Source organism: Hemibagrus wyckioides, linkage group LG16, assembly GCF_019097595.1.
Source record: "Hemibagrus wyckioides isolate EC202008001 linkage group LG16, SWU_Hwy_1.0, whole genome shotgun sequence".
Classification (NCBI taxonomy): Eukaryota; Metazoa; Chordata; class Actinopteri; order Siluriformes; family Bagridae; genus Hemibagrus; species Hemibagrus wyckioides.
Genome location: NC_080725.1, coordinates 12,337,501 through 12,359,510, shown reverse-complemented (window position 1 = coordinate 12,359,510; position 22,010 = coordinate 12,337,501). Strand labels below are relative to the sequence as shown.

Sequence of the window (22,010 nt, the reverse complement as noted above, 5' to 3'; positions counted from 1 at the left end):
TAGATAGATAGATAGATAGATAGATAGATAGATAGATAGATAGAGAGACATAGATAGATAGATAGATAGATAGATAGATAGATAGATAGATAGATAGATAGATAGACAGACACAGAGAGAGAGAGAGAGAGAGAGAGAGAGATAGATAGATAGATAGATAGATAGATAGATAGATAGATAGATAGATAGATAGATAGATAGATAGATAGATAGAGAGAGAGAGAGAGAGAGATAGATAGATAGATAGATAGAGAGAGAGAGACATAGATAGATAGATAGATAGATAGACAGACACAGAGAGAGAGAGAGAGAGAGAGAGAGAGATAGATAGATAGATAGATAGATAGACAGATAGACAGACAGACAGACAGACAGACAGACAGAGAGATAGAGAGATAGATAGATAGATAGATAGATAGATAGATAGATAGATAGATAGATAGATAGATAGATAGACAGACAGAGAGAGAGAGATAGATAGATAGATAGATAGATAGATAGATAGATAGATAGATAGATAGATAGATAGATAGATAGATAGAGAGAGAGACATAGATAGATAGATAGACAGACAGACAGACAGAGAGAGAGAGAGAGAGATAGATAGATAGATAGATAGATAGATAGATAGATAGATAGATAGATAGATAGATAGATAGATAGATAGAGAAAGAGACATAGACAGATAGATAGATAGATAGATAGATAGATAGACAGAGAGAGAGAGAGAGAGAGAGAGAGAGAGAGATAGATAGATAGATAGATAGATAGATAGATAGATAGATAGATAGATAGAGAGAGAGAGAGACATAGATAGATAGATAGACAGACAGACAGACAGACAGAGAGAGAGAGAGAGATAGATAGATAGATAGATAGATAGATAGATAGATAGATAGATAGATAGATAGATAGATAGAGAAAGAGACATAGACAGATAGATAGACAGACAGAGATAGAGAGAGAGAGAGAGAGAGAGAGAGAGAGAGAGATAGATAGATAGATAGATAGATAGATAGATAGATAGACAGACAGAGAGAGATAGATAGATAGATAGATAGATAGATAGATAGATAGATAGATAGATAGACAGACAGAGAGAGATAGATAGATAGATAGATAGATAGATAGATAGATAGATAGATAGATAGATAGATAGATAGATAGATAGAGAGACATAGATAGATAGAGAAAGAGACATAGATAGATAGACAGACAGAGATAGAGAGAGAGAGAGAGAGAGAGATAGATAGATAGATAGATAGATAGATAGATAGATAGACAGACAGACAGACAGACAGACAGACAGAGAGAGAGATAGATAGATAGATAGATAGATAGATAGATAGAGAGAGAGAGAGAGAGAGAGAGAGAGAGAGAGAGAGAGATAGATAGATAGATAGATAGATAGATAGATAGATAGATAGATATATAACTTATTTACTAAAATATTTCTGATTGTTTTTTTTATTGCCAGCAAAAACAGTTAGGTTCTTATTAGTTAGTTAGTTAGTTACTTGAGAAATAAGGAAAGCAAGGTGGTTAAAGTCAGTGAAAAAGGCTATAGATGGAAGCACTCTAACTCTTTATTAGAAGGCTTCAGGCACCAAGTGGAAAGCATGAGTGCTAGCAGGGCGGGAACAAAGACTACATTACCCATAATGCCATTATACCATGGAAACAGATGAGCCTATACAAATAGGGCCTTTGAGAAAGTACTTCAGAAGAAGCATGCCTCCAGGTAAACAAGGTTAGATTAGTCATCCAGGAGAGACGAGACGGTTTTATTTTAAACAAGGGAAAGCAGCAGCGATGATGTGATCTCTCTGAACTTACAGATTTTTTGCTTTCCTTTTTCTCTTTAACTGTGGCTTTATTCAGTAGAGAGTAGCAAGTGGCCTACAGGATACAAAAAAAACGGCACAAGCAGGTCACAGCTAACACACACCAACACCCATCACACAAACACATGTCAAATCCGGGGCTGAAATGAGCCTCACAACACCGTGCACATGACCCTGGGGTTCACCTGGAACAGGCAATGACACACACTCCTCAGCTGTGGTGGGAATTCGCTCGAGGAGTTGATGATGGCTAGGAAGAAGCGGTTTGTCATGCTCAGCAGGTTGTGCTGGTTTTCCTCCAACACTTCATTGTGGTCCAGTCTGGGAAACAGAAATTATATCAATTAATTTATAATTAACAACACGTGTAGAATTTTTTGGATTTTTTAATGACCATGGAAGAAAGGCATTTTATTTTTTAATCTTTTTCAGTGTTATTTAAAAGGTAATTAAATTTGTTTTTTTAAATTAATCTAACTAAAGCAAAATACATTAATTGTTTTTTCCTCTTTTTCAATCAATTAATTTATTAGTAATAAAAATAATTCTGTAAAAGAGAAATACAAATGTAATGTAACTTTCACAGAAAACTGCATATAAAATGTGTGTAAAGGTATGATGTATACATTTTTCTGCAAGATCGCTAATTAAAGCAGGGGTCATTAGCTATATATACATAGAGAAGTTGATTCTTGAACACAGTTATAGTTGGGAGCAAAAGCTTTGTTATACTTTGGCTTTGGTTTACTCTTGCCTTGCAGTGTTAATATTAAATAAACGAATAGTTCTGTCTGCTATCAGCATTAGATGCTACAGGTTTTCTGCCTCACTGCTGCCACCTTTTGCTACTTTTGAGACTCATCTGAAATCTACAGAGTGAATTTATTTGCACTGAAAACCAAAATTGTAGCTTTATAGATTCGGGATGGCATCTGGGAGAGAGGTCAGAGAGAGATGTGTGTGAGAAAAATAATAAAAAACTGCTTTTATGATATGAACCTGCAGCCTGTTTTTTTTGTCTTCATTATTTTGTAAGAGTATGCAAAGTATTGCACTCGGTCGTGTGCAAAATGGGGTTTCTTTGCATGTGTCTGAAGTCTGTGTGCTTTTGCGTCACATCACACACATCCTGAGGAAAGAAAAACGTGAACGCTTTTTAATGGTACAATGTTTTAAAGGATTTTTAGAAATCAGTTGGGGACTGATCAAAAGAATGACCAAAGAGACCAAGTCTATTATATCAGATCATTATGTCTAATCACAAATATCTTCATGATTCTTATTCGGTGTCACTGTAGCAGCTGTGATGCTACCTGGTGGGATCCACCTCGAAACTGATCATCTGCAACTCAGGAGACGTTATGACTCCACGAAGGAGCGGCTCCAGAAGCTTCTGCAGATACGTAGCACCATAAACCTGGAGAGGATGTGAAAAAGGCAAGGATTAAAAGGGGGAGGGCATTAACCAAATCCTCAAAAAACACACTTCTCAGTAATGAGGCTTTTGGGATTTGCATGGCCATCATGAGCACCGACCTTAAAACAAAAGGTCATGATTTTACTGGCCAGGCTGTTCCCTCTGAAGAGCGTTTGCATGGAGTCGGCAAGCTCCACCTCCTTGGAAAACATGTTCCACAGCAGCTGATAAAGGAGGTGACGCGAGTCAAACAGCGTCACCAGAACCCGTGCCAGCTCGTCCTGCCCGGGAAATCAAACACACATCACCACACAAAGAGATTAGCCAAAAAAGAACAAAAAAAAAACAAAAAATAACAAAGCCAAGACATTAAGACTGGACACCTTATGTACTGTGTGTGTTTTCAGGCATTTACATACACAAATGTGGCAAAAGCAATGACTAATTAGCTTGGAAAGTCATGTACAAGCAAAGTTCAAAGTTAAAAGTCAAATAGATAAAGGTTAAAGGGTCAAATAGAAGTTAAAGGTTAAATAGAAGTCCTAGTGTTTAAATAAAATTATTTAGGATTTCGTAGAATTTTACAATTAACAGAATTTGAATTTTTTAAGCATTTTTCTAGATACACTACAAGACAAAAGTTTGGACACACCTTTTTATTCAGTGTTCTTTGTTTAGGGATTTATTTTCTACATTCTAGAACAATACTGGAGATTTCAAAACTATGAAATAACACACATGGACTTAAGTAATCCATATGTAATGACAACAAAAAACAGTCAGTTGTTATTTTAAGACACGAAGGTCAGGTGTTCTGGAATAGTTCTTGTAAGAACAGTATTGTCAAGTGCATTTGCAAAACCCATCAAGCACCATGATGAAACTGGCTCACATGAAGACCATCCCAGGAAAGCAAGACCAAAACTGACCTCTGCTGCAGAGGAGAAGTTCATTTAGAGTTACCAGCCTCAGAAATCACCAATTAACAGCACCTCAGATTAGAGCCGTTATGAAGGCTTTACAGAGCATCAGTAGCAGACATATCTCAATATCAACTGTTCAAACGACATTATTGTGTATTTCAGCCGCCTTCAGCATTGTTTTACAATGTAGAAAGAAATAAACATCAGGAAAGACCATGGGATTAGAAGATGTGCCCAAACTTTCGACTGGTAGTGTATTTTACTGATTTTAAGCTTTTTACTGATTTTCTTACACTATTGGCATATATTATATATATATATATATATATATATATATATATATATATATATATATATATATATATACACACACATACACACACAGGGGTTGGACAATGAAACTGAAACGCCTGGTTTTAGACCACAATAATTCATTACTATGGTGTAGGGCCTCCTTTTGCGGCCAATACAGCATCAATTCGTCTTGGGAATGACAGATACAAGTCCTGCACAGTGGACAGAGGGATTTTGAGCCATTCTTCTTGCAGAATAGTGGCCAGGTCACTATGTGATGCTGGTGGAGGAAAACGTTTCTCCTCCAAAACACCCCAAAGTGGCTCAATAATATTTAGATCTGGTGACTGTGCAGGCCATGGGAGATGTTCAACTTCACTTTCATGTTCATCAAACCACTCTGTCACCAGTCTTGCTGTGTGTATTGGTGCATTATCATCCTGATACACGGCACCGCCTTCAGAATACAATGTTTGAACCATTGGGTGCACATGGTCCTCCAGAATGGTTCGGTAGGACGCGCCCATCTAGCACAAGTATTGGGCCTAGGGAATGCCATGATATTGCAGCCCAAACCATCACTGATGCACCCCCATGCTTCACTCTGGGCATGCAACAGTCTGGGTGGTACGCTTCTTTGGGCTTGTCCACACCGTAACTCTCCCGGATGTGGGAAAGACAGTGAAGGTGGACTCATCAGAGAACAATACATGTTTCACATTGTCCACAGCCCAAGATTTTCGCTGCTGGCACCACTGAAACCGACGCTTGGCATTGGCACGAGTGACCAAAGGTTTGGCTATAGCAGCCCGGCCATGTACCCTGTGGAGCTCCCGACGGACAGTTTTGGTGGAAACAGGAGAGTTGAGGTGCACATTTAATTCTGCAGTGAGTTGGGCAGCTGTTTTATGTTTTTTTGGATACAATCCGGGTTAGCACCTGGACATCCCTTTCAGACAGCTTCCTCTTGCGTCCACAGTTACTCCTGTTGTATGTGGTTCGTCCTTCTTGGTGGTATGCTGACATTAACCTGGATACCGTGGCTCTTGATACATCACAATGACTTGCTGTCTTAGTCACAGATGCGCCAGCGAGACGTGCACCAACAATTTGTCCTCTTTTGAACTCTGATATGTCTCCCATAATGTGTGCATTGCAATATTTTAAGCAAAACTGTGCTATTACTCTGCTAATTAAACCTTCACACTCCGCTCTTACTGGTGGAATGTGCAATCAATGAAGATTGGCCACCAGGCTGGTCAAATTTAGCCATGAAACCTCCAACACTAAATTGGCCAGTGTTTCAGTTTCATTGTCCAACCCCTGTGTGCGTGTGTAAATATATGTGTGTATGTGTATATATATATATATACACACACACACACATATATATATATATAAACTTGGCAAAAAATTTTGCCAATGTGGATATATATATATATATATATATATATATATATATATGTGCATACATTTTTTTATTTCAAGAAAGAAGCAAAATTTTCTGCCAAGTTTAAGCTTGAAATTAGTAATATATCTAGAAATAGGCTGGTCAGAAACGGTCACTGCTCGGATTTAAATAAGCAAATAGTTAAGAGTCTATGATTGGATCATTATCATTTATCTTTTAACTCTAACTGCGAAATTTATTTTTATTTTTCCAAGATTACGTGATGAAAGTAAGATCAACTCAATGTAAATTTTGCTCACTTATGTTGTATACGAGTCTTTCCTTTGTTCAATCGTGACATTTTTTTGTCACTCTTCATGTTTTCCATTTGGATTTTTCTGTAAATTTGGCCTTGAACAATAAATGGTCTTAAGTGTGTCCGCTGCACGTATACCTCAGTATAAAAGTCGACCATTTTCAACTTGTCTTTTCATCTTGCTTCTGGTGAAACTGCAAGGTTTTTGATCTTCCAAAAAGATTTACAACAGAAGCAAACAGCCTGGAAATTAGTACAGACCCACTGAGAACAAGGCACCACATTGGCAAGCGCCATGGCGATGGGCAGCTCTCCCTGATCTCCCATCATGGTGACGAGCTCGACGAGCCTCTCGAAGCGGTCGGCCAGCACCGTCTCGGCCAGCGTGTCGAATTCCGTGCCCTGCTGCAGGATCTTGGTGAGGACCTCCATGAAGGTGGCACGGGTCTGCAGGTCCTTGTGGTAGCCCAGACCTGAAATATAAAACCAAAATGTAAAAACAATAATGTAAATTCAGTAGATATTATTTCCTTTAATGAGGATAAAACTGTATGACACTGTTTGACACAGTCAGCAGAGAACATTTATCTCTTCTTTGAAACACTGTCATCAAACGATGAAAGAAATATATCAAATAAAATCTTGATTAATATTTAAAACGTTCCTCGGGGCATCACCGTTTTATAGCAGCAATAAAAACAGATGAAGTTAACAGAGTAGGTGAGCTGGTGATGAAACGCTTCAGTCAGCAGTTCCTCGGTTTCAGATCATCAGGCGTATGGTTTGGATTGATGTTTATCAAGCAATTATTCACACCCAAGCATCTAAATAAGCATAAACCCTGTATACACAGACTTGTACACTGCAGTGATGGAGAGGTGACAGTGTTGTATCCTCTTTTCCTTCTGTGCTTAGTGAACTGAGGCTCACCGATGGAGTGCATGAGGCCACTGTCCACGTTGGCGTTGAGCAGATTGGACATGGCCAGCACAGTGCAGTGGCGCAGAGATGCCAGGCGTCTCGACATGCCCCTCTTACGACCGGCCACCTGCTGTCCGTCATCCTCCGGCTCGCTGCAGTCATTCAGCAGGTTCATAAAGAGTGTGAAGTACCTGAGGGAGGGAAGATTATGTGCTGGCATGAAAGCGTGAACAACAGTTTGCAAAATTGTTTTGTATTAACATGCTTGTAAAAGCACACTCCTATTACATTATTGTTAACTGGGTGTCATTACTTAATGAATAAGCCTGGACTAAAATGGATTTTAGTCTAACTAAAGACTAAAGATGCTCTTAGCATCTTTAAATACCTGTACACATGTACAATTTATTCAAAAAGAGCATTGGTTGTGCGATTTCAATGTAAATAGCGAAGGCTGTAATGCAGGATCTGGCACACTTACCATAACTAGCGTCTCAAATCACAGACTCGAGTGCTATTCCAGACAGTTTTGAATATTAAAACTCATTTCCCTATTATGATTTTTTTTCATATAAGACCTTTCATATAGCCTTCAAACTTACTGAGAAAGCAACCTAACGTATTCACCTTTTGGATCAAGTCATCCATGACAAATTTCACATCGACTGAGGAAAGATTTATAGCCAATACCAGCGCTCTCAATCTGTTTCCATTTGTAGTGACTGTGTAATTTACAGCTTAACAACTACGCCACCCAACTGCACCATTATATAGCTGCCAACTAATTAAAAGCCTTTGAGGATCACTTGGCTCTTTAAAAGCCTGTTCACATATCATTTAACACAGATCTCATGGGACAAAGACAAGCAGTCTGTGGAATTCCACAGTGCTGTAAGACGGTCTTACTTGAGGAAAAGTTGAGATTTGGCTTCCATGAGTTCCACCCCATCTCCTTCCTCCGGTTGGAGTGGTAACCCTGCTAAAAGAGACACCACAGCCTCCATACTCGCCTGGTCCAGATCCCTATCAAACACATTCATATCACAGGTAGGGTGAAGTTTAACATCCCAATGCACTTATATACATGACTGCTTTCTAACACAACAGTCAGGTACAGCACAACGCAAGCATTTTACATTTTAAATTTACTCCATCTTCCCGACTGAACATGGCTGCTAAACTTTTGAAAAGGCAAAAAAGTGTATACGTTTCTCAGCTGAAAAATATTCTCTTTTTTATACTGCATAGAAATGTATGATAATTAGCTAACTAACTTCCAAAAAGTTTCATGTGGGTGACTCTGTCTGGAAAAAAAAACCCCAAAAACTTTTGTCTGAAAGTTGTTACATTACATTTAACTATAAACAGATAAAAAAGTGACACACACCAATAATTAAATATTGTGATTATTGTGAGACATGATGGTCGTGTAAAATAATCAACTTTGTCATGGTAAGTTACCTCGTCAGACACTTAACATCGTCATCTGCTGCCTGGTTGGAGGTTCCCATTACCCAGTCTGTCAGATACTCCACCATCTTATTCCTGACACACACACACACATTAGATCAATTCTGTATGAGCAGTGGTTTAATAGATCACCTGCCCGCTCTGTCTCACCTGAACTTCATCTCCTGGCAGAAGGACAGATCGTCTCTGCGCTCCATCATCACCTCCACCAGCTGGCACAGCTTGGTTTTGATCTGGATGGCATGGACCATGTTGCCCAGAATGCGCACGTACCTGCCAGCACAATCCCGACACACTACTGACCACGCTGCGTGAACTGATTCGTAAAGAAGATAAACGTGAAGGGTGGAGGTCTCACCTGACCAGGTTCAGCATCATAGTCTCGATGCTGGCTTGACCCAGATGTTCAGAGCTGCCCTCTGTGTGATTATCTAACAGGTTCTTCATTATGGCAATGGTTTGTTCAACAAACTGTGTGTTTGTTTCATTGATTGGCACCTGGAAGAGACACAGGACAATGAAACACAATGTACACAAAACAAACAAAGAACAAAAATCGATGTACATCAGTTCTCCTTATGCTAAATGCTACTTGCTAAGACATGTTCAAGTTTTTTTTGCTTTCATAGACTTCAAACTTTTCATTAGGGGAAATCATATACGACAATAAAAATAAATAGTCCTTAAAATCACACTGACCGGTCCTTGTGCTTCAAAGAAGCGGCTGATGCTGTTCTTGAGCTTGTTGAAGAGCATGGGGTAGAGAGCCGGACTTAACTCCAGACCCACCAGGTCCTTGACGTTGTTGCGGATCTGCACGCCCTTTTCGTGGCTGCACACCATGAGAGAGAGCAGACGGTCCAGGAACTTACTGAGTGGCGTCTCGATATTGCCCTCGTACGAGCCCATGGACACCATGGAGCCTTTCCGCTCACTCAGAGGACCCATGGGGGGGCTGTATGTGGCCAGACCTGGAGGGTTTCTCTGCTGCAGACACACACCGCCCAGGGCACACAGGAAACCTGTCATGTTTATCCATTCCTGAGGAATAAAACAAGCAGGTCAGGTGGGTTCTGGTACACTCTACAGCACCTTTCATAATCACATGGTTCAGACTAACCTGACAGTCTTCTAACTTTGTTTTGGGGTGGTTCAGGATTAACTTGGTGGCATGTTCCCACTTCGCATGTGTGTCTTCCCAAGCCTGTAACAGCAAAACGACGTTAGCAACAAAATATTATGCATCGATTATTTAGCGTTTTCCATTTATTATGCATTTAATATATACATGGGCCATTCTGTAAGTGGCATGATCTTATTTTCTAAGTAGCATAAAAATAGATCTGATATATTTTTCAAACCTTATTTTAACTGGGTTGGTTTGGGGTATATTTTACTTAAAATCATTTGTGTGGTCAATATAATAATCAAATAATAAAAAAGAGACACAATTGTGTGTGTCCAAGAAACCACAGTCAGCTAGGTATTTTTCTATGGCAATTAAAAAAAAACAAACAGAAAAAAACAGAATATAAAGCTGGAAAATAGTAAGTGCATAAATATCTTCAAAAATATGAGTTGTGTTATTTAAGTGTATTTATGGGCAATTATGAGTTATGAGCAATTAAAGTTCTTTACAAATACAAACTTGTATACACACACAGATCAGCCCTAACCTTATGACCACCTGCCTAATATTGTGTTGGTCCCCCTTTTGCTGCCAAAACAGCCCTGACCCACTGAGGCATGGACTAGATCCCTGAAGGTGTGCTGTGGTATCTGACACCAAGATGTTAGCAGCAGATCCTTCAAGTCCTCCAAGTTGTGAGATGGATCAGACTTGTTTGTTCAGCACATCCCACAGATGCTCGTTAGATTAAGATCTGGGGAATTTGGAGGCCAAGTCAACACCTCAAACTCATTGTTCTGCTCATCAAACCCATTACCACGCACCCGGCTATCCACATGATGTAAAAGAAAACGTGATTCATCAGACCAGGCCATGTGCCCATTTTTGGCGCTTTTGGTGGAGCACAAGGGTTCACCACTGTTCCTTCCTTGGACCACTTCTGATAGATACTGACCACTGCAGACCGGGAACACCCCACACGAGCTGCAGTTTTGGAGATGCTCTTATCCAGTCGTCTAGCCATCACAATTTGGCCCTTGTCAAACTCACTCAAATCCTTACGCTTGTCCATTTTTCCTGCTTCTAACACATCAACTTTGAGGACAAAATGTTCACCTGCTGCCTAATATATCCCACCCAATAACAGGTGCCATGATGAGGAGATCATCAGTGTTAATCACTTCAACTGTCAGTGGTCATAATGTTATGGTTATGTTAATGTTATATACTGTATATTATATATATATATAAATATATATATATATATATATATATATATATATATATATATATATATATATATATATATATATAATATATATATACATACATACATACACACACATACACACACACACACACACACACATATATACACACTCCTGAACAAAATATTAAGACCGGGGGATGCAAGTATTCGCATTTTATGCTGGTGGATTGTAACCAGGTTGTAAGCAATGCTTCAAAATGCCAAAAGAAGAAACAAGAGCAAGAGGCAAAAAATAGAGAGCAGGCAATTTACTGAAAACTGAATGTAAACTCAAACAGGCTGTTCATCAGCTGATCAAAGGTTTAAGACCATAGCCATAAAAAGTTAAAATCTGCGCAACAATATGGCTTTCATGTCATTGTCCTTCAGGCAGTCACACGGTCACAGCCTCCTGATGGCAAAGGTAAAAAGGCTTTCTGTCTTTGAACGTGGCAGGATTGTTGGGCTGCACAAGCAAGGCCTCTCACAACACGCCATCACTGCCGAGGTTGGACACAGTAAGACAATCGTTTTAGTAGTAGACCTAAAAAAATTTCACCCGCACAGACCAGGAGGATCCAATGGGCTCTCTGATCAAGACACAGGCCCATCTTTGACCCATATTAAGGCCCTTACTGATGCTGACTGCAGCCCAATAACCATAAGATGGCATCTGTGAGAGAAGGGCTTAAAGAGCAAAAAGTGTTTTCAAAGACCACATCTTTTTGCAAGGGAGCACCAAACATGGGACATTGAAAGGTGGAAGAAGGTTTTACTCTCTGATGAGAAAAAAGTTACCCTGGATGGTCCTGATGGCTTCCAACATTACTGGCATGACAAAGAGACCCACTGGAGATGTTTTCTATGAGACACAGTGGAGGAGGCTCCATCATGATCTGGGGTGCTTTTTCCATCAGTGGGAAAATGGAGCTTCAGGTTGTGCAGGGGTGTCAAACAGCAGCTGGCTATGAGGACATGCTGCAGCGGGCATCTCTCTTGACTGAGGGCCCTCGTCTGTGCAGTAATGACTGGGTCTTTCAACAGGACAACGCTGCAGTTCACAATCCCCGCCTGATGAAGGACTTCTTCCAGGAGAATAACATCGCTCTTTTGGACCATCCTGCATGTTCCCCTGATCGAAATCCCACTGAGAACGTTTGTGGGTGGATGGCAAGGGAAGTTTACAAAAGCAGACGTCAACGTTTCCACCAGCATCCTGGAAACAGTGGCATCAAGCATGCTGAAACGAATATTTGAAATGATCAACAAGAATGGTGGGGCTACTCACTACGGAGTCCTTTTTTGACACTTTTTTGTGTTTTTTTTGGCCAATGGTCTAAATCAGGCTGTTCATCAGTTAATCAAAAGTTTGAGTTTAAATTCAGTTTTCAATAAATTGCCTGCTCTCTGTTTTTTGTCTTTTCCTCTTGATTCTTCTTTTGGCATTTTGAAGCAGTACCTACAACCTGGTTACGATCCACCAGCATGAAATGTGATGTTTCCCCCCGTCTTAAGATTTTGTTCAGGAGTGTGGGAGTGTGTATATATATAGAGTTTCTACAGACTTTATTTCTTTTCATAACCGGACATCCTTATTATATGTGGCAAGAAGAAAGCCAGAGGACTGAACAAAACAGAGTTTCCGAAGGAGTTTTGGGTTCCTACTGAACCGTGAGCATTATGTAAAGCAAAAGAAGTGACGCAAACTAAACGATGGGTTTGACTTTTTATAGTATGGCAACAGCGAGAGCTGAAGATGACGCAAACATTATCAAAGATTTTTACCATTTTAGCCCAAATTATGGCAAATAATCCAAGTTTAAGGATGTCAATATGGCGTTCTACTCATCTACACAAAACTGCCCCAAAATACAACAGTATAGCTTATAAAGTTCTGATTACATAAACATTCATAAAAATGCTAATACAGGTCTGTTATGTAAATGACACTTTCAGCTTGCTAAATACACATTCTACAAATAGTTGAGGTGTTTGTTTTTACTCATTCAGCATCAGCATGGTGGAAGACGACCTTAACGCTCAGTGATGAATACACAAAAGACCACTAGCTGGTGTGTAAGGCTGTAAACAATGGAGAAGTGACTAGTCAACTAGTCCAATACTAGTCCTACTGGTGACTATTTATTTATTGTAATTACAGGGTTATAAAAGCTTATAAAGCAAAACTGTATCTAACTGAAACAAAGAGATTTAGTAGGAACTGAATTTAGTGTCTCTCATCCAACTTAATCTTATCTTCTAACTCATCTGTACACACGAGTCATGAGTCAGTGGGTCTGACTTGTGTCAGTAGTTTCAGCACTCGTGCGCTGTATTCAGCTGATGTGAATTGTAGGTAGTGTAAGATTTTGAGTAGTAGTGCACTAGGTTGTTATTTTAACATGAAACAAGGCAGCAGGATATGTCTTGTCAATGAGCTGTGACTTTGGACATGGACACTTGAATAAAAAATAAATAAATAAAAAAAGACATCATTATTAGTGGAAAGAACATCAGCGCTTGTGTCTTCTGAGAAACAGTGTAGCCTCGTGGCAGCCTCGTGATCACCTCCTCTGTGTGACTTGGACATACGTGTTCAGAGTGCGTAAATGTAACACGATCCCTGTATCCAAATAAGTGAATGTGAAACGGAGGTCAAAAACGTGTTTGACGTAAACATGCGCCGAATCTACATAAAACGTGCAGAACTGGACTAGACATACCAAGGACGTCTTAAACGACTCATCTTCTTAGAGAAGACACAATTAATAAAATATATTATGATAAAATGATATCTAATAGCATTATCATTTGTATTTATGTTAATAAAACAGAAGCTGTGTGGTTTAGGAGGCAAGTTTAGGTTTGGAAAATAATTGAAGCAGAACTTAATGTGTTAATAAAATGTAGAAAATAAAAACAGTTGTGTTAAACATATACTGAAGTAATCCTTCATGCTTAGATTACTTGTTATGTTCGATTATTTTGTGTCCGCTACACTTTCTTGCTTTTATTGTTATTTTTATTTAGGTTTTGGAGTATGATCATGACTTAGATTGCGGTTCTCTCTCTGTCTACTAGTAATGAAGATTAAAACTGTAAAGACTGTCAGTTTTCATGTCAGTGTGTCTATATTATTTGTTATATTTAAAATAAAAAAAAATAAAGCAGTGCCATCATCGCTAAAACAAAATAATAAATCAGCTTTTGTGATTTTTGAGCAACACTATAACCTAGTGGTGGCCTCGAGGTCTCATTCATGCGGCTTCAATTTATGATTTCTGGAATTTTCGGTGACTGTGTATGTGGAAAGTGTGATAATTGTTGGTTTGTAGTTGCCATTTAAAAAATAATCAAACATTCAGCTAATAGTAAAATAATAAAACATGTAACTTTGCTGTTTAAGTTGTATTACTTAATAAAAACCAAAAAAAAAAGCATTTGAAGAAATGATGCTGAAATAATTTCCCTGACCTCAGTGTTGCCAGGTGTGGGATGCTCGATCCTCCTGAGCAAAGCCATTACTCTCTTCTGTAAGGCTGATCGACCTGGTAGGAACACACACACACACACACACACACACACAAAGCTGTTGCTGCCCTCTATTGGTAGCTTTCTCGAAGCAGATTTTTCACTTTTTGTTATTGCATGAAAACCCGAACCTGTGGTCATCATGTTGCTGATGGAGGCAAACTCCATGAAGGTGTTATAGTTGGGCAGGATGGTCTGCACAGGCATCTCGTCCATGCCGCAGCGAATGTCGGCCTCCTCGCACAGGTGCCTGAAGCAGGACATGGCCACGAGAACGGCCTCCATGTCTGGGCTCCACAGGAACGTGTAGAGACACACCTCCAACTTGGCCTGTGCCTGCCTGCACATGGGGATGATGCTGCCCATCGCAGCACGCTCCTGTAGGCATCAAAAGAGAAGTCAGTGCCTCAATTAGAAATTAGTCAGACGGCATAAAAAAACTCCTATGTTCAGCCTGAGATTTAACTTAAAATCTCTTTTATATTAGACAGCATGCCATGGCACAGTTTAGAAACTAATCTGAACTGAGCATACTTTTCAGAATCATTATCATGTCTTGTAGAAGCACAGTGGTGGTGTACATGGAAAATGATTACAGATTAGTTTAAATAATGGATATAAAGTCAAACCAAGCAACCATGATGTCACAGATCAGAAAACCTGAGGTGTAAACAGAGGAAAGCACATCAGGAGGCTCACTTTGTTCCGGAGGAGAAACTTGTTCCTGCAGATAAGGATCTCTCGAAGCCACTTGAGAATCTCGGTGCTGTTGATCTGCTGGTGACCGATGAGCTTTGAGCAGATGAAGTGAAGAACCTGGGAGCTAACAACATCATGTTCGGTAAATCACAGGTTTGGAAGATCAGGTATGTAAAGGTATGTGAAGGTAAATTCTGTGAAGGTGAAATCGTACCTGATGTCCCAGAAGGTCTCCATGGGAGCATCAGGATTCCACAGCTCAATGATTTCAGGCTGATGCAGAACCAGCAAAGCCTTCACAATAGAGAATATCAGATTTATCCCAGGGATGTGTATGTTGAACCAAACACATTGGACATGCTGAGTTGAACACATTGAACACTACAGAGACTTTGTATCACTAATATCGGGAAAGTCTTCTCAACCATGAGTTCAGCACATGATGCCAAAACACATCACCAACAGGAGCTTTACATGAGCTGCACCATATGTATTTTTGGAAACGTGTTCTTTATCACAGTATGACCGGAGTGTGTCTCACCTCCATGGCCTCCTGGGAAATTTCCCCCATGTTGATGAGGGGCACCAGGTGCATGAGCCCCTTGATGAGATCGGCTGTGCTGCTCTGGATCTCCTGACCATGCTTCCCTGGGTTCTGAAGCACACATGGAGAAACACGCAAGTAAGAACTCATGTCTGAGGAATAAACACCAACATGCATAACACTCAGGGAAACAAGAAGACAAAGGAAGTCTGAGGATGAATACTGTATATTCTCATATTTAGTGTCACATGGTATAAGAATAATTAACAATATAAAACCTCACATGAAGCAGGAGTTTGGGGTCGGCGTGGATGAGCTTCACAAGAGCCAGCAGAAGATATCTATGACTCCTGGTGTCCAGATCAGTGGTCTTCTCTTTAAACTTCAGACTGGTAACCCTGTCCTTAAATGTCAGACTCTAACAGAGAGAGAGAGAGAGAGAGAGAGAGAGAGAGAGAGAGAGAGAGAGAGAGAGAGAGAGAGAGAGAACGAGAACAAGAACGAGAACGAGAACGAGAGAGAACGAGAACGAGAGAGAGAGAGAACGAGAGAGAGAACAAGAATGAGAGAGAGAGAGAACAAGAGAGAGAGAGAGAACGAGAACGAGAATGAGAGAGAGAGAGAACAAGAGAGAGAGAGAGAGAATGAGAATGAGAGAGAGAGAGAACAAGAGAGAGAGAGAGAACAAGAGAGAGAGAGAACAAGAGAGAGAGAGCGAGAGCGAGAGACAGCGAGAGAGAGAGAGAGACAGCGAGAGAGAGAGAGAGCACAAGAGAGAGAGAGAGAGAGACAGCGAGAGAGAGAACAAGAGAAAGAGAGAGAGAATGAGAGAGAGAACGAGAACAAGAACGAGAGAGAGAACGAGAACGAGAGAGAGAACGAGAACGAGAACGAGAGAGAGAGAACGAGAATGAGAATGAGAGAGAGAGAGAACAAGAGAGAGAGAGAGAACGAGAACGAGAATGAGAGAGAGAGAGAACAAGAGAGAGAGAGAAAGAACGAGAATGAGAGAGAGAGAGAACAAGAGAGAGAGAGAGAGAGAGAATGAGAATGAGAGAGAGAGATAACAAGAGAGAGAGAGAGAGAACAAGAGAGAGAGAGAGAACGAGAACGAGAATGAGAGAGAGAGAGAACAAGAGAGAGAGAGAGAGAGAACGAGAATGAGAGAGAGAGAGAACGAGAGAGAGAGAGAACAAGAGAGAGAAAGAGAGAGAGAGAGCAAGAGAGAGAGCGAGAGAGAGACAGCGAGAGCGAGAGACAGCAAGAGAGAGAGAGAGACAGCGAGAGAGAGAGAGAACAAGAGAAAGAGAGAGAGAACAAGAGAGACAGCGAGAGAGAGAGAACAAGAGAGAGAGAGAGAGAGAGAGAACAAGAGAGAGAGAGCGAGAGACAGCGAGAGAGAGAGAGAGACAGCGAGAGAGAGAGACAGCGAGAGAGAGAGAGAGACAGCGAGAGAGAGAGACAGCGAGAGAGAGAGAGAGCACAAGAGAGAGAGAGAGAGAGAGAGAGAGAGAGAGAGACAGTGAGAGAGAGAACAAGAGAAAGAGAGAGAAAGAGTACATCAGTCAACTTCAAATAAAAGTCCACTATTAAATGATGCTGTTCTTTTGATAGATAAATGAATGAATGAATGAATGAATGAATGAATGAATGAATGAATGAATGAATAAATAAATAAAATTGACTTTGATTGAAATTAACTTATTTGTTTGTTTTTTACATACAATCATTTTGAAATGTTTTTAATGAATTCATGTTTTCTTAAATAAGCACATCCCTGACCACAAAACATTACAACAATAAAACTGGACAACACTTAAGTCTGATTTTCAAGTAAGGACGCAAATGAATAAGTGATTAGTTTAGTAAGTAAGTATTTTAAAATAAATAAGTGTTTTGATGAACCTACATTAAGCAACTGAAAGACTGGCGTGGAATTTTGAACATGTACTTGACGGAACACACACAGACACACACAGACACACACAGACACACACAGACACACACAGACACACACAGACACACACAGACGTTCTCACCGTCATGCGCAGGGGAGTGTGAGTGCTGCAGCCAAGTGTCTCGGCGAACATGACGCGCAGCTTGCCTGAGTAACAGTACACGGCGTCGATCTTGGGCCACCAGTCGAGTGGAGACTGCAGCAGGACAGAGGAGACTTAGCAGCATAGCGTCTCAGCATTATCCTAGCGTTACAGACTTGCCTTAGACTGACTTCAAACTTAGCATCACTCACATTTGTGATGATTCTGTGCAGGGAGTTCACCAAGACAATGTGGAAGATGGACGGTGAAGATGAAGCCAAGCAGACCTGAGAGAGGACAGAGAGGCACAGTGAGGAAGAGAACAGAGGGGGAAAAGGAAGAACTTCGACTAAACACAGTTGAGTTTTCCAGCAGAATCACCACATGATGTTAAACATTCTGTTCACGTGAGAAATGATCGGATGATGGCAGCTATAACTTAATAAGCGGTGGAACTGTGATCAGTTTAATGCCGAGAAACTACAAGGTGAGGAAGACGGTGATCTCACTTTAAACTGCTGGTTATTGTGTGGGTTGATGCGGAAGCAGGAGACGAAGCAGTCGATCATCAGATCCAAGTCTGCGCTCTGACAGCCTGCACCTCGTGAGAACGGCTTAGCGGGGTTAAACAGCAGAGCCTGGGGGGAAAGTGATTCTCAATGTAAAGTGGAGATCAGTAACTATTTTTCAGTCTAAAGCTCAGTACCTCGTCAACAAAAACAAATCATATCCCATCAAATCTAAATAAAATTGTAATGAAAAATAGTGTTTAGGGCATATCCATTGTACTGAACCTACATTTAAAACCATGTGCAAAGGGGTTTGTGGATGAAAATATAATAATAATAATAATAATAATAATTATTATTATTATTATTATTATTATTATTATAATAGACTGATTTAAACGGACTTATTTTTTTATTATTTTAAATACACTTATTTTAAAATGCCATTTTATTTTTCAATAAGCACATCCCTGACCACAAAACATTAATATCATAATATAATTTATTGTAATAATATATCAATAAATACCAAAAAAAGTCTGATTTTAAAGTATTGTAAGTGAGTAAGTGATGTGTTTATTTAGTTAGTAAGTATTTAATTTAGTACACAAGGACGTAAGTATGTTACAAGGCACGTATGTAAAGAATAAAGTATGTAATTAAGCATGTAAATAATTAATGAGAAAAAAATCATCATTACTTCTCCACCAAAATACCCACGCTCTCTCTCTCTCTCTCTCTCTAATCTATATTCTTACATACATACGTGAACAAAATTGTTGGCACCCTTCCATTAAAGAAAGAAAAACCAACTGAAATAATAAAAAATAATCTGATAAAAGTAATAATAAATGGAAAATTGACTAATGAAAATCACTGCTTTTGATTTGTGCTTCAACAAAAGCATTTCAAAAAACTAACTAATGAAACTGGCCTGGACAAAAATGATGGCACCCGTAACTTAATATTTTGTTGCACAACTTTTTGAGTCATTCACTGCAAATCAAGTGATTTCTGTAACGCTCATTAGTAACTCTCTTCTGCACGTGTCCACAGGTATTTTGGCCCACTCCTCAAGAGCAAACTGCTCCAGCTGTCTCAGGTTTGAAGGCTGCCTTCTACACACGTCTCCACGTTTCAGCTCTTTCCACAGATGTTCAACAGGATTTAGATCAGGGCTCATAGAAGGCCACTTCAGAATAGTCCAGTGTTTTGTTCTTAGTCATTCTTGGGTGTTCTTTAGCTGTGTGTTTTGGGTCATTATCCTGTTGGAGGACCCATGACCTGCGACTGAGACCAAGCTTTCTGACACTGGGCAGCAGATTTCACTCCAGAATCCCTTGATAGCCTTGAGATTTCATTGTACCCTGTACAGATTAAAGACACCATGTGAAAGATGCAGCAAACAGGACCCGAACATAACCGAGCCTCCTCCATGTTTCACAGTGTTCTTTTCTTTGTAGGCTTAATTTTGCGTCTGTGAACATAGAGCTGGTGTGACTTGCCAAAAAGCTCGTTTTGTCTCATCTGTCCAAAGGACGTTCTCCCAGAAGCTTTGTGGCTTGTCAATATGCATTTTGGCAAATTTCAGTCTCACTTTTTTATGATTTGCTTTCAACAGTGGAGTGAGTCCTCCTCGGTCATCTTCCATCGAGTCCATTTTTACTCAAACAGCGACGGATGGTGTGATCTGACCTCTAATCTCTTTGGAACTTGTTCTGGGCTCTTTAGTTACCATTCGTATTATCTGTCTCTTCAATTTGTCACTAATCTTCCTCTTCCGGCCACGTCCAGGGAGGCTGGCAGGGAGGCTTCTTTTTTAAATGCGAGGGTACCAACAATTTTGCCCACATGTGTACATATTGTATTGTACGTTTATATCTCCATGTAGTCTTACAGAGACTGACTTACAGCCTCTCAGTGCTGTAATTGTTCATGCATTTGAGACACACACCTTCAGATCTACCACAATGGACTGCACCAGGAGGAAGATGATGGAGTGATCCTCCCAGTTGATGTAAGTAGAAGCTTTACACAGTTTGACTCCGGTGATGGCTGCACTCTCCGTCAGCTGCTTGCTGACCCCGTGTCCGACCAGAGCTTTCCTCAGGCTCTCTATAAACAGTTTCTGAAACCAAACACAGACATCCAGCATGCAGCTGAGAAGACTTGAGCAGTAATGCGCAAAAAATATAATGCTGCATTATATGCACAAAAAATATGTCGCGTAAAGCATTTTACGGTCAGCAATAGGGCTCACGGGAAGAAATTAGCAGTGAAAGAAAGAAAATACCTTGTTGACCTTGCTCTCCTCTAGCAGCTCTCGTGACAGCTCCTGTATGATACTGGGACAGAGGATGAGAAGGATGATCTGCAGTGGCCACACGGCTGCCTTCCTTTTCGCACTCTCAGCAAAAGTGTCCACCAGGTCAAAAAGCTTCTCTGCACAGTCTAAGACCAACACATACAAACACACACACACACAAACACGATTTATACACAAAACTATTGTCTATTTTAGTGAGATGGATAATGAGAGTGGTGATATTAGTCAGTGCCTCACCAGCCATGTCTGTCTGTGGTCTTTGGTACAGCATAGTGAGCTCTTCTGGGTAATTCTCCACCCAGTTCCAGAACGCCTACACACACACACACACACACACACACACACACCCCCACCCCCACACAGACCACACACACCCCCACACAGACCACACAGACCACACACACCCCCACACAGACCACACACACCACAAAGCAGTGAGGCAGACAGCTTCTGTTTTATACACCTCTGAAAACAGTGCATTAGTGTATATAGTGATCACAGTGTGATCTGGGATACGCACACACCTTCTCTAGACTGTAGATGGCGCTCAACTGCGCAGGCTTTTTCAGGGCTTTAAATTTGAACACTGTTTCTGGAGAAAAGAAGAAAATCACACTTTTGAGTTTAAAACTCTAGCCTGGATAAAACAGACTGAAAGGATAAGTTCCTGATCGATATGAACACATCTGATGGGGCGCAAAAAATTCAGATGAGATAACAGAATATACAAGAGAGGTTTAAAATGAAAAACTAAAGAAATAAATAAAATACTAATTATACATACATACGTACCGTATACATACAAACACACACACACACATATGTGATGAGGCATAACATTATGACCACCTGCCTAATATTCTGTTGGTCCCACTTTTGCTACCAAAACAGCCCTGACCTATCAAGGCTCCCTTGATAGATCCCTGAAGGTGTGCTGTGGTATCTGGCACCAAGATGTTAGCAGCAGATCCTTTAAGTCCTCTAAGTTGTGAGGTGGGGCCTCCACGGATCGGACTTGTTTGTCCAGCACATCCCACAGAAGTCAACACCTCAAACTCGTTGTGATCATCAAACCATTCCTGAACCATTTCTGCTTTGTGGCATGGTACGTTATCCTGCTGAAAGAGGCCACAGCCATCAGGGAATACTGTTTCCATGAAAGGGTGTACATGGTCTGCAGCAATGCTTAGGTATGTGGTACGTGTCAAAGTAACATCCACATGGATGGCAGGAGCCAAGGTTTCCCATCAGAACATTGCCCAAAGCATGACACTGCCTTTGCCGGCTTGCCGTCTTCCCATAGCGCATCCTGGTGCCATGTGTTCCCTCTCCCTCTTGTGGTTTTTGTTTAAAACAGCATCATGTTCAAGATTTGCAAGAACATCCACTAAGTTTTATTATATATATAT

The 22,010-nt window shown here is 40.4% G+C and overlaps 1 protein-coding gene across 2 annotated transcripts in view; it reads right to left on the bottom strand.

The window, feature by feature from the left end:
- nf1b (neurofibromin 1b) overlaps positions 1–22,010 on the bottom strand; it is a 73,249-nt gene that overhangs the window by 41,936 nt on the left and 9,303 nt on the right. Inside the window, exons 6-30 of one of the 2 annotated variants that reach the window (XM_058411046.1) lie at positions 21,126–21,193; positions 20,839–20,914; positions 20,569–20,726; positions 20,230–20,403; positions 18,276–18,404; positions 17,979–18,053; positions 17,767–17,880; positions 16,011–16,145; positions 15,725–15,838; positions 15,398–15,477; positions 15,184–15,307; positions 14,616–14,862; positions 14,428–14,501; positions 9,696–9,779; positions 9,275–9,616; positions 8,934–9,073; positions 8,726–8,848; positions 8,567–8,650; positions 8,012–8,128; positions 7,115–7,296; positions 6,446–6,657; positions 3,381–3,542; positions 3,158–3,261; positions 2,030–2,165; positions 1,837–1,899 (exon numbers count right to left, since the gene is read on the bottom strand). In XM_058411046.1, coding sequence (XP_058267029.1) covers positions 1,837–1,899; positions 2,030–2,165; positions 3,158–3,261; positions 3,381–3,542; positions 6,446–6,657; positions 7,115–7,296; positions 8,012–8,128; positions 8,567–8,650; positions 8,726–8,848; positions 8,934–9,073; positions 9,275–9,616; positions 9,696–9,779; positions 14,428–14,501; positions 14,616–14,862; positions 15,184–15,307; positions 15,398–15,477; positions 15,725–15,838; positions 16,011–16,145; positions 17,767–17,880; positions 17,979–18,053; positions 18,276–18,404; positions 20,230–20,403; positions 20,569–20,726; positions 20,839–20,914; positions 21,126–21,193 — 3,317 coding nt within the window. Of the gene's footprint in view, positions 1–1,836; positions 1,900–2,029; positions 2,166–3,157; positions 3,262–3,380; positions 3,543–6,322; positions 6,658–7,114; positions 7,297–8,011; positions 8,129–8,566; positions 8,651–8,725; positions 8,849–8,933; positions 9,074–9,274; positions 9,617–9,695; positions 9,780–14,427; positions 14,502–14,615; positions 14,863–15,183; positions 15,308–15,397; positions 15,478–15,724; positions 15,839–16,010; positions 16,146–17,766; positions 17,881–17,978; positions 18,054–18,275; positions 18,405–20,229; positions 20,404–20,568; positions 20,727–20,838; positions 20,915–21,125; positions 21,194–22,010 lie in introns of those variants that run through there. The other variant, XM_058411047.1, reaches the window with a different exon arrangement.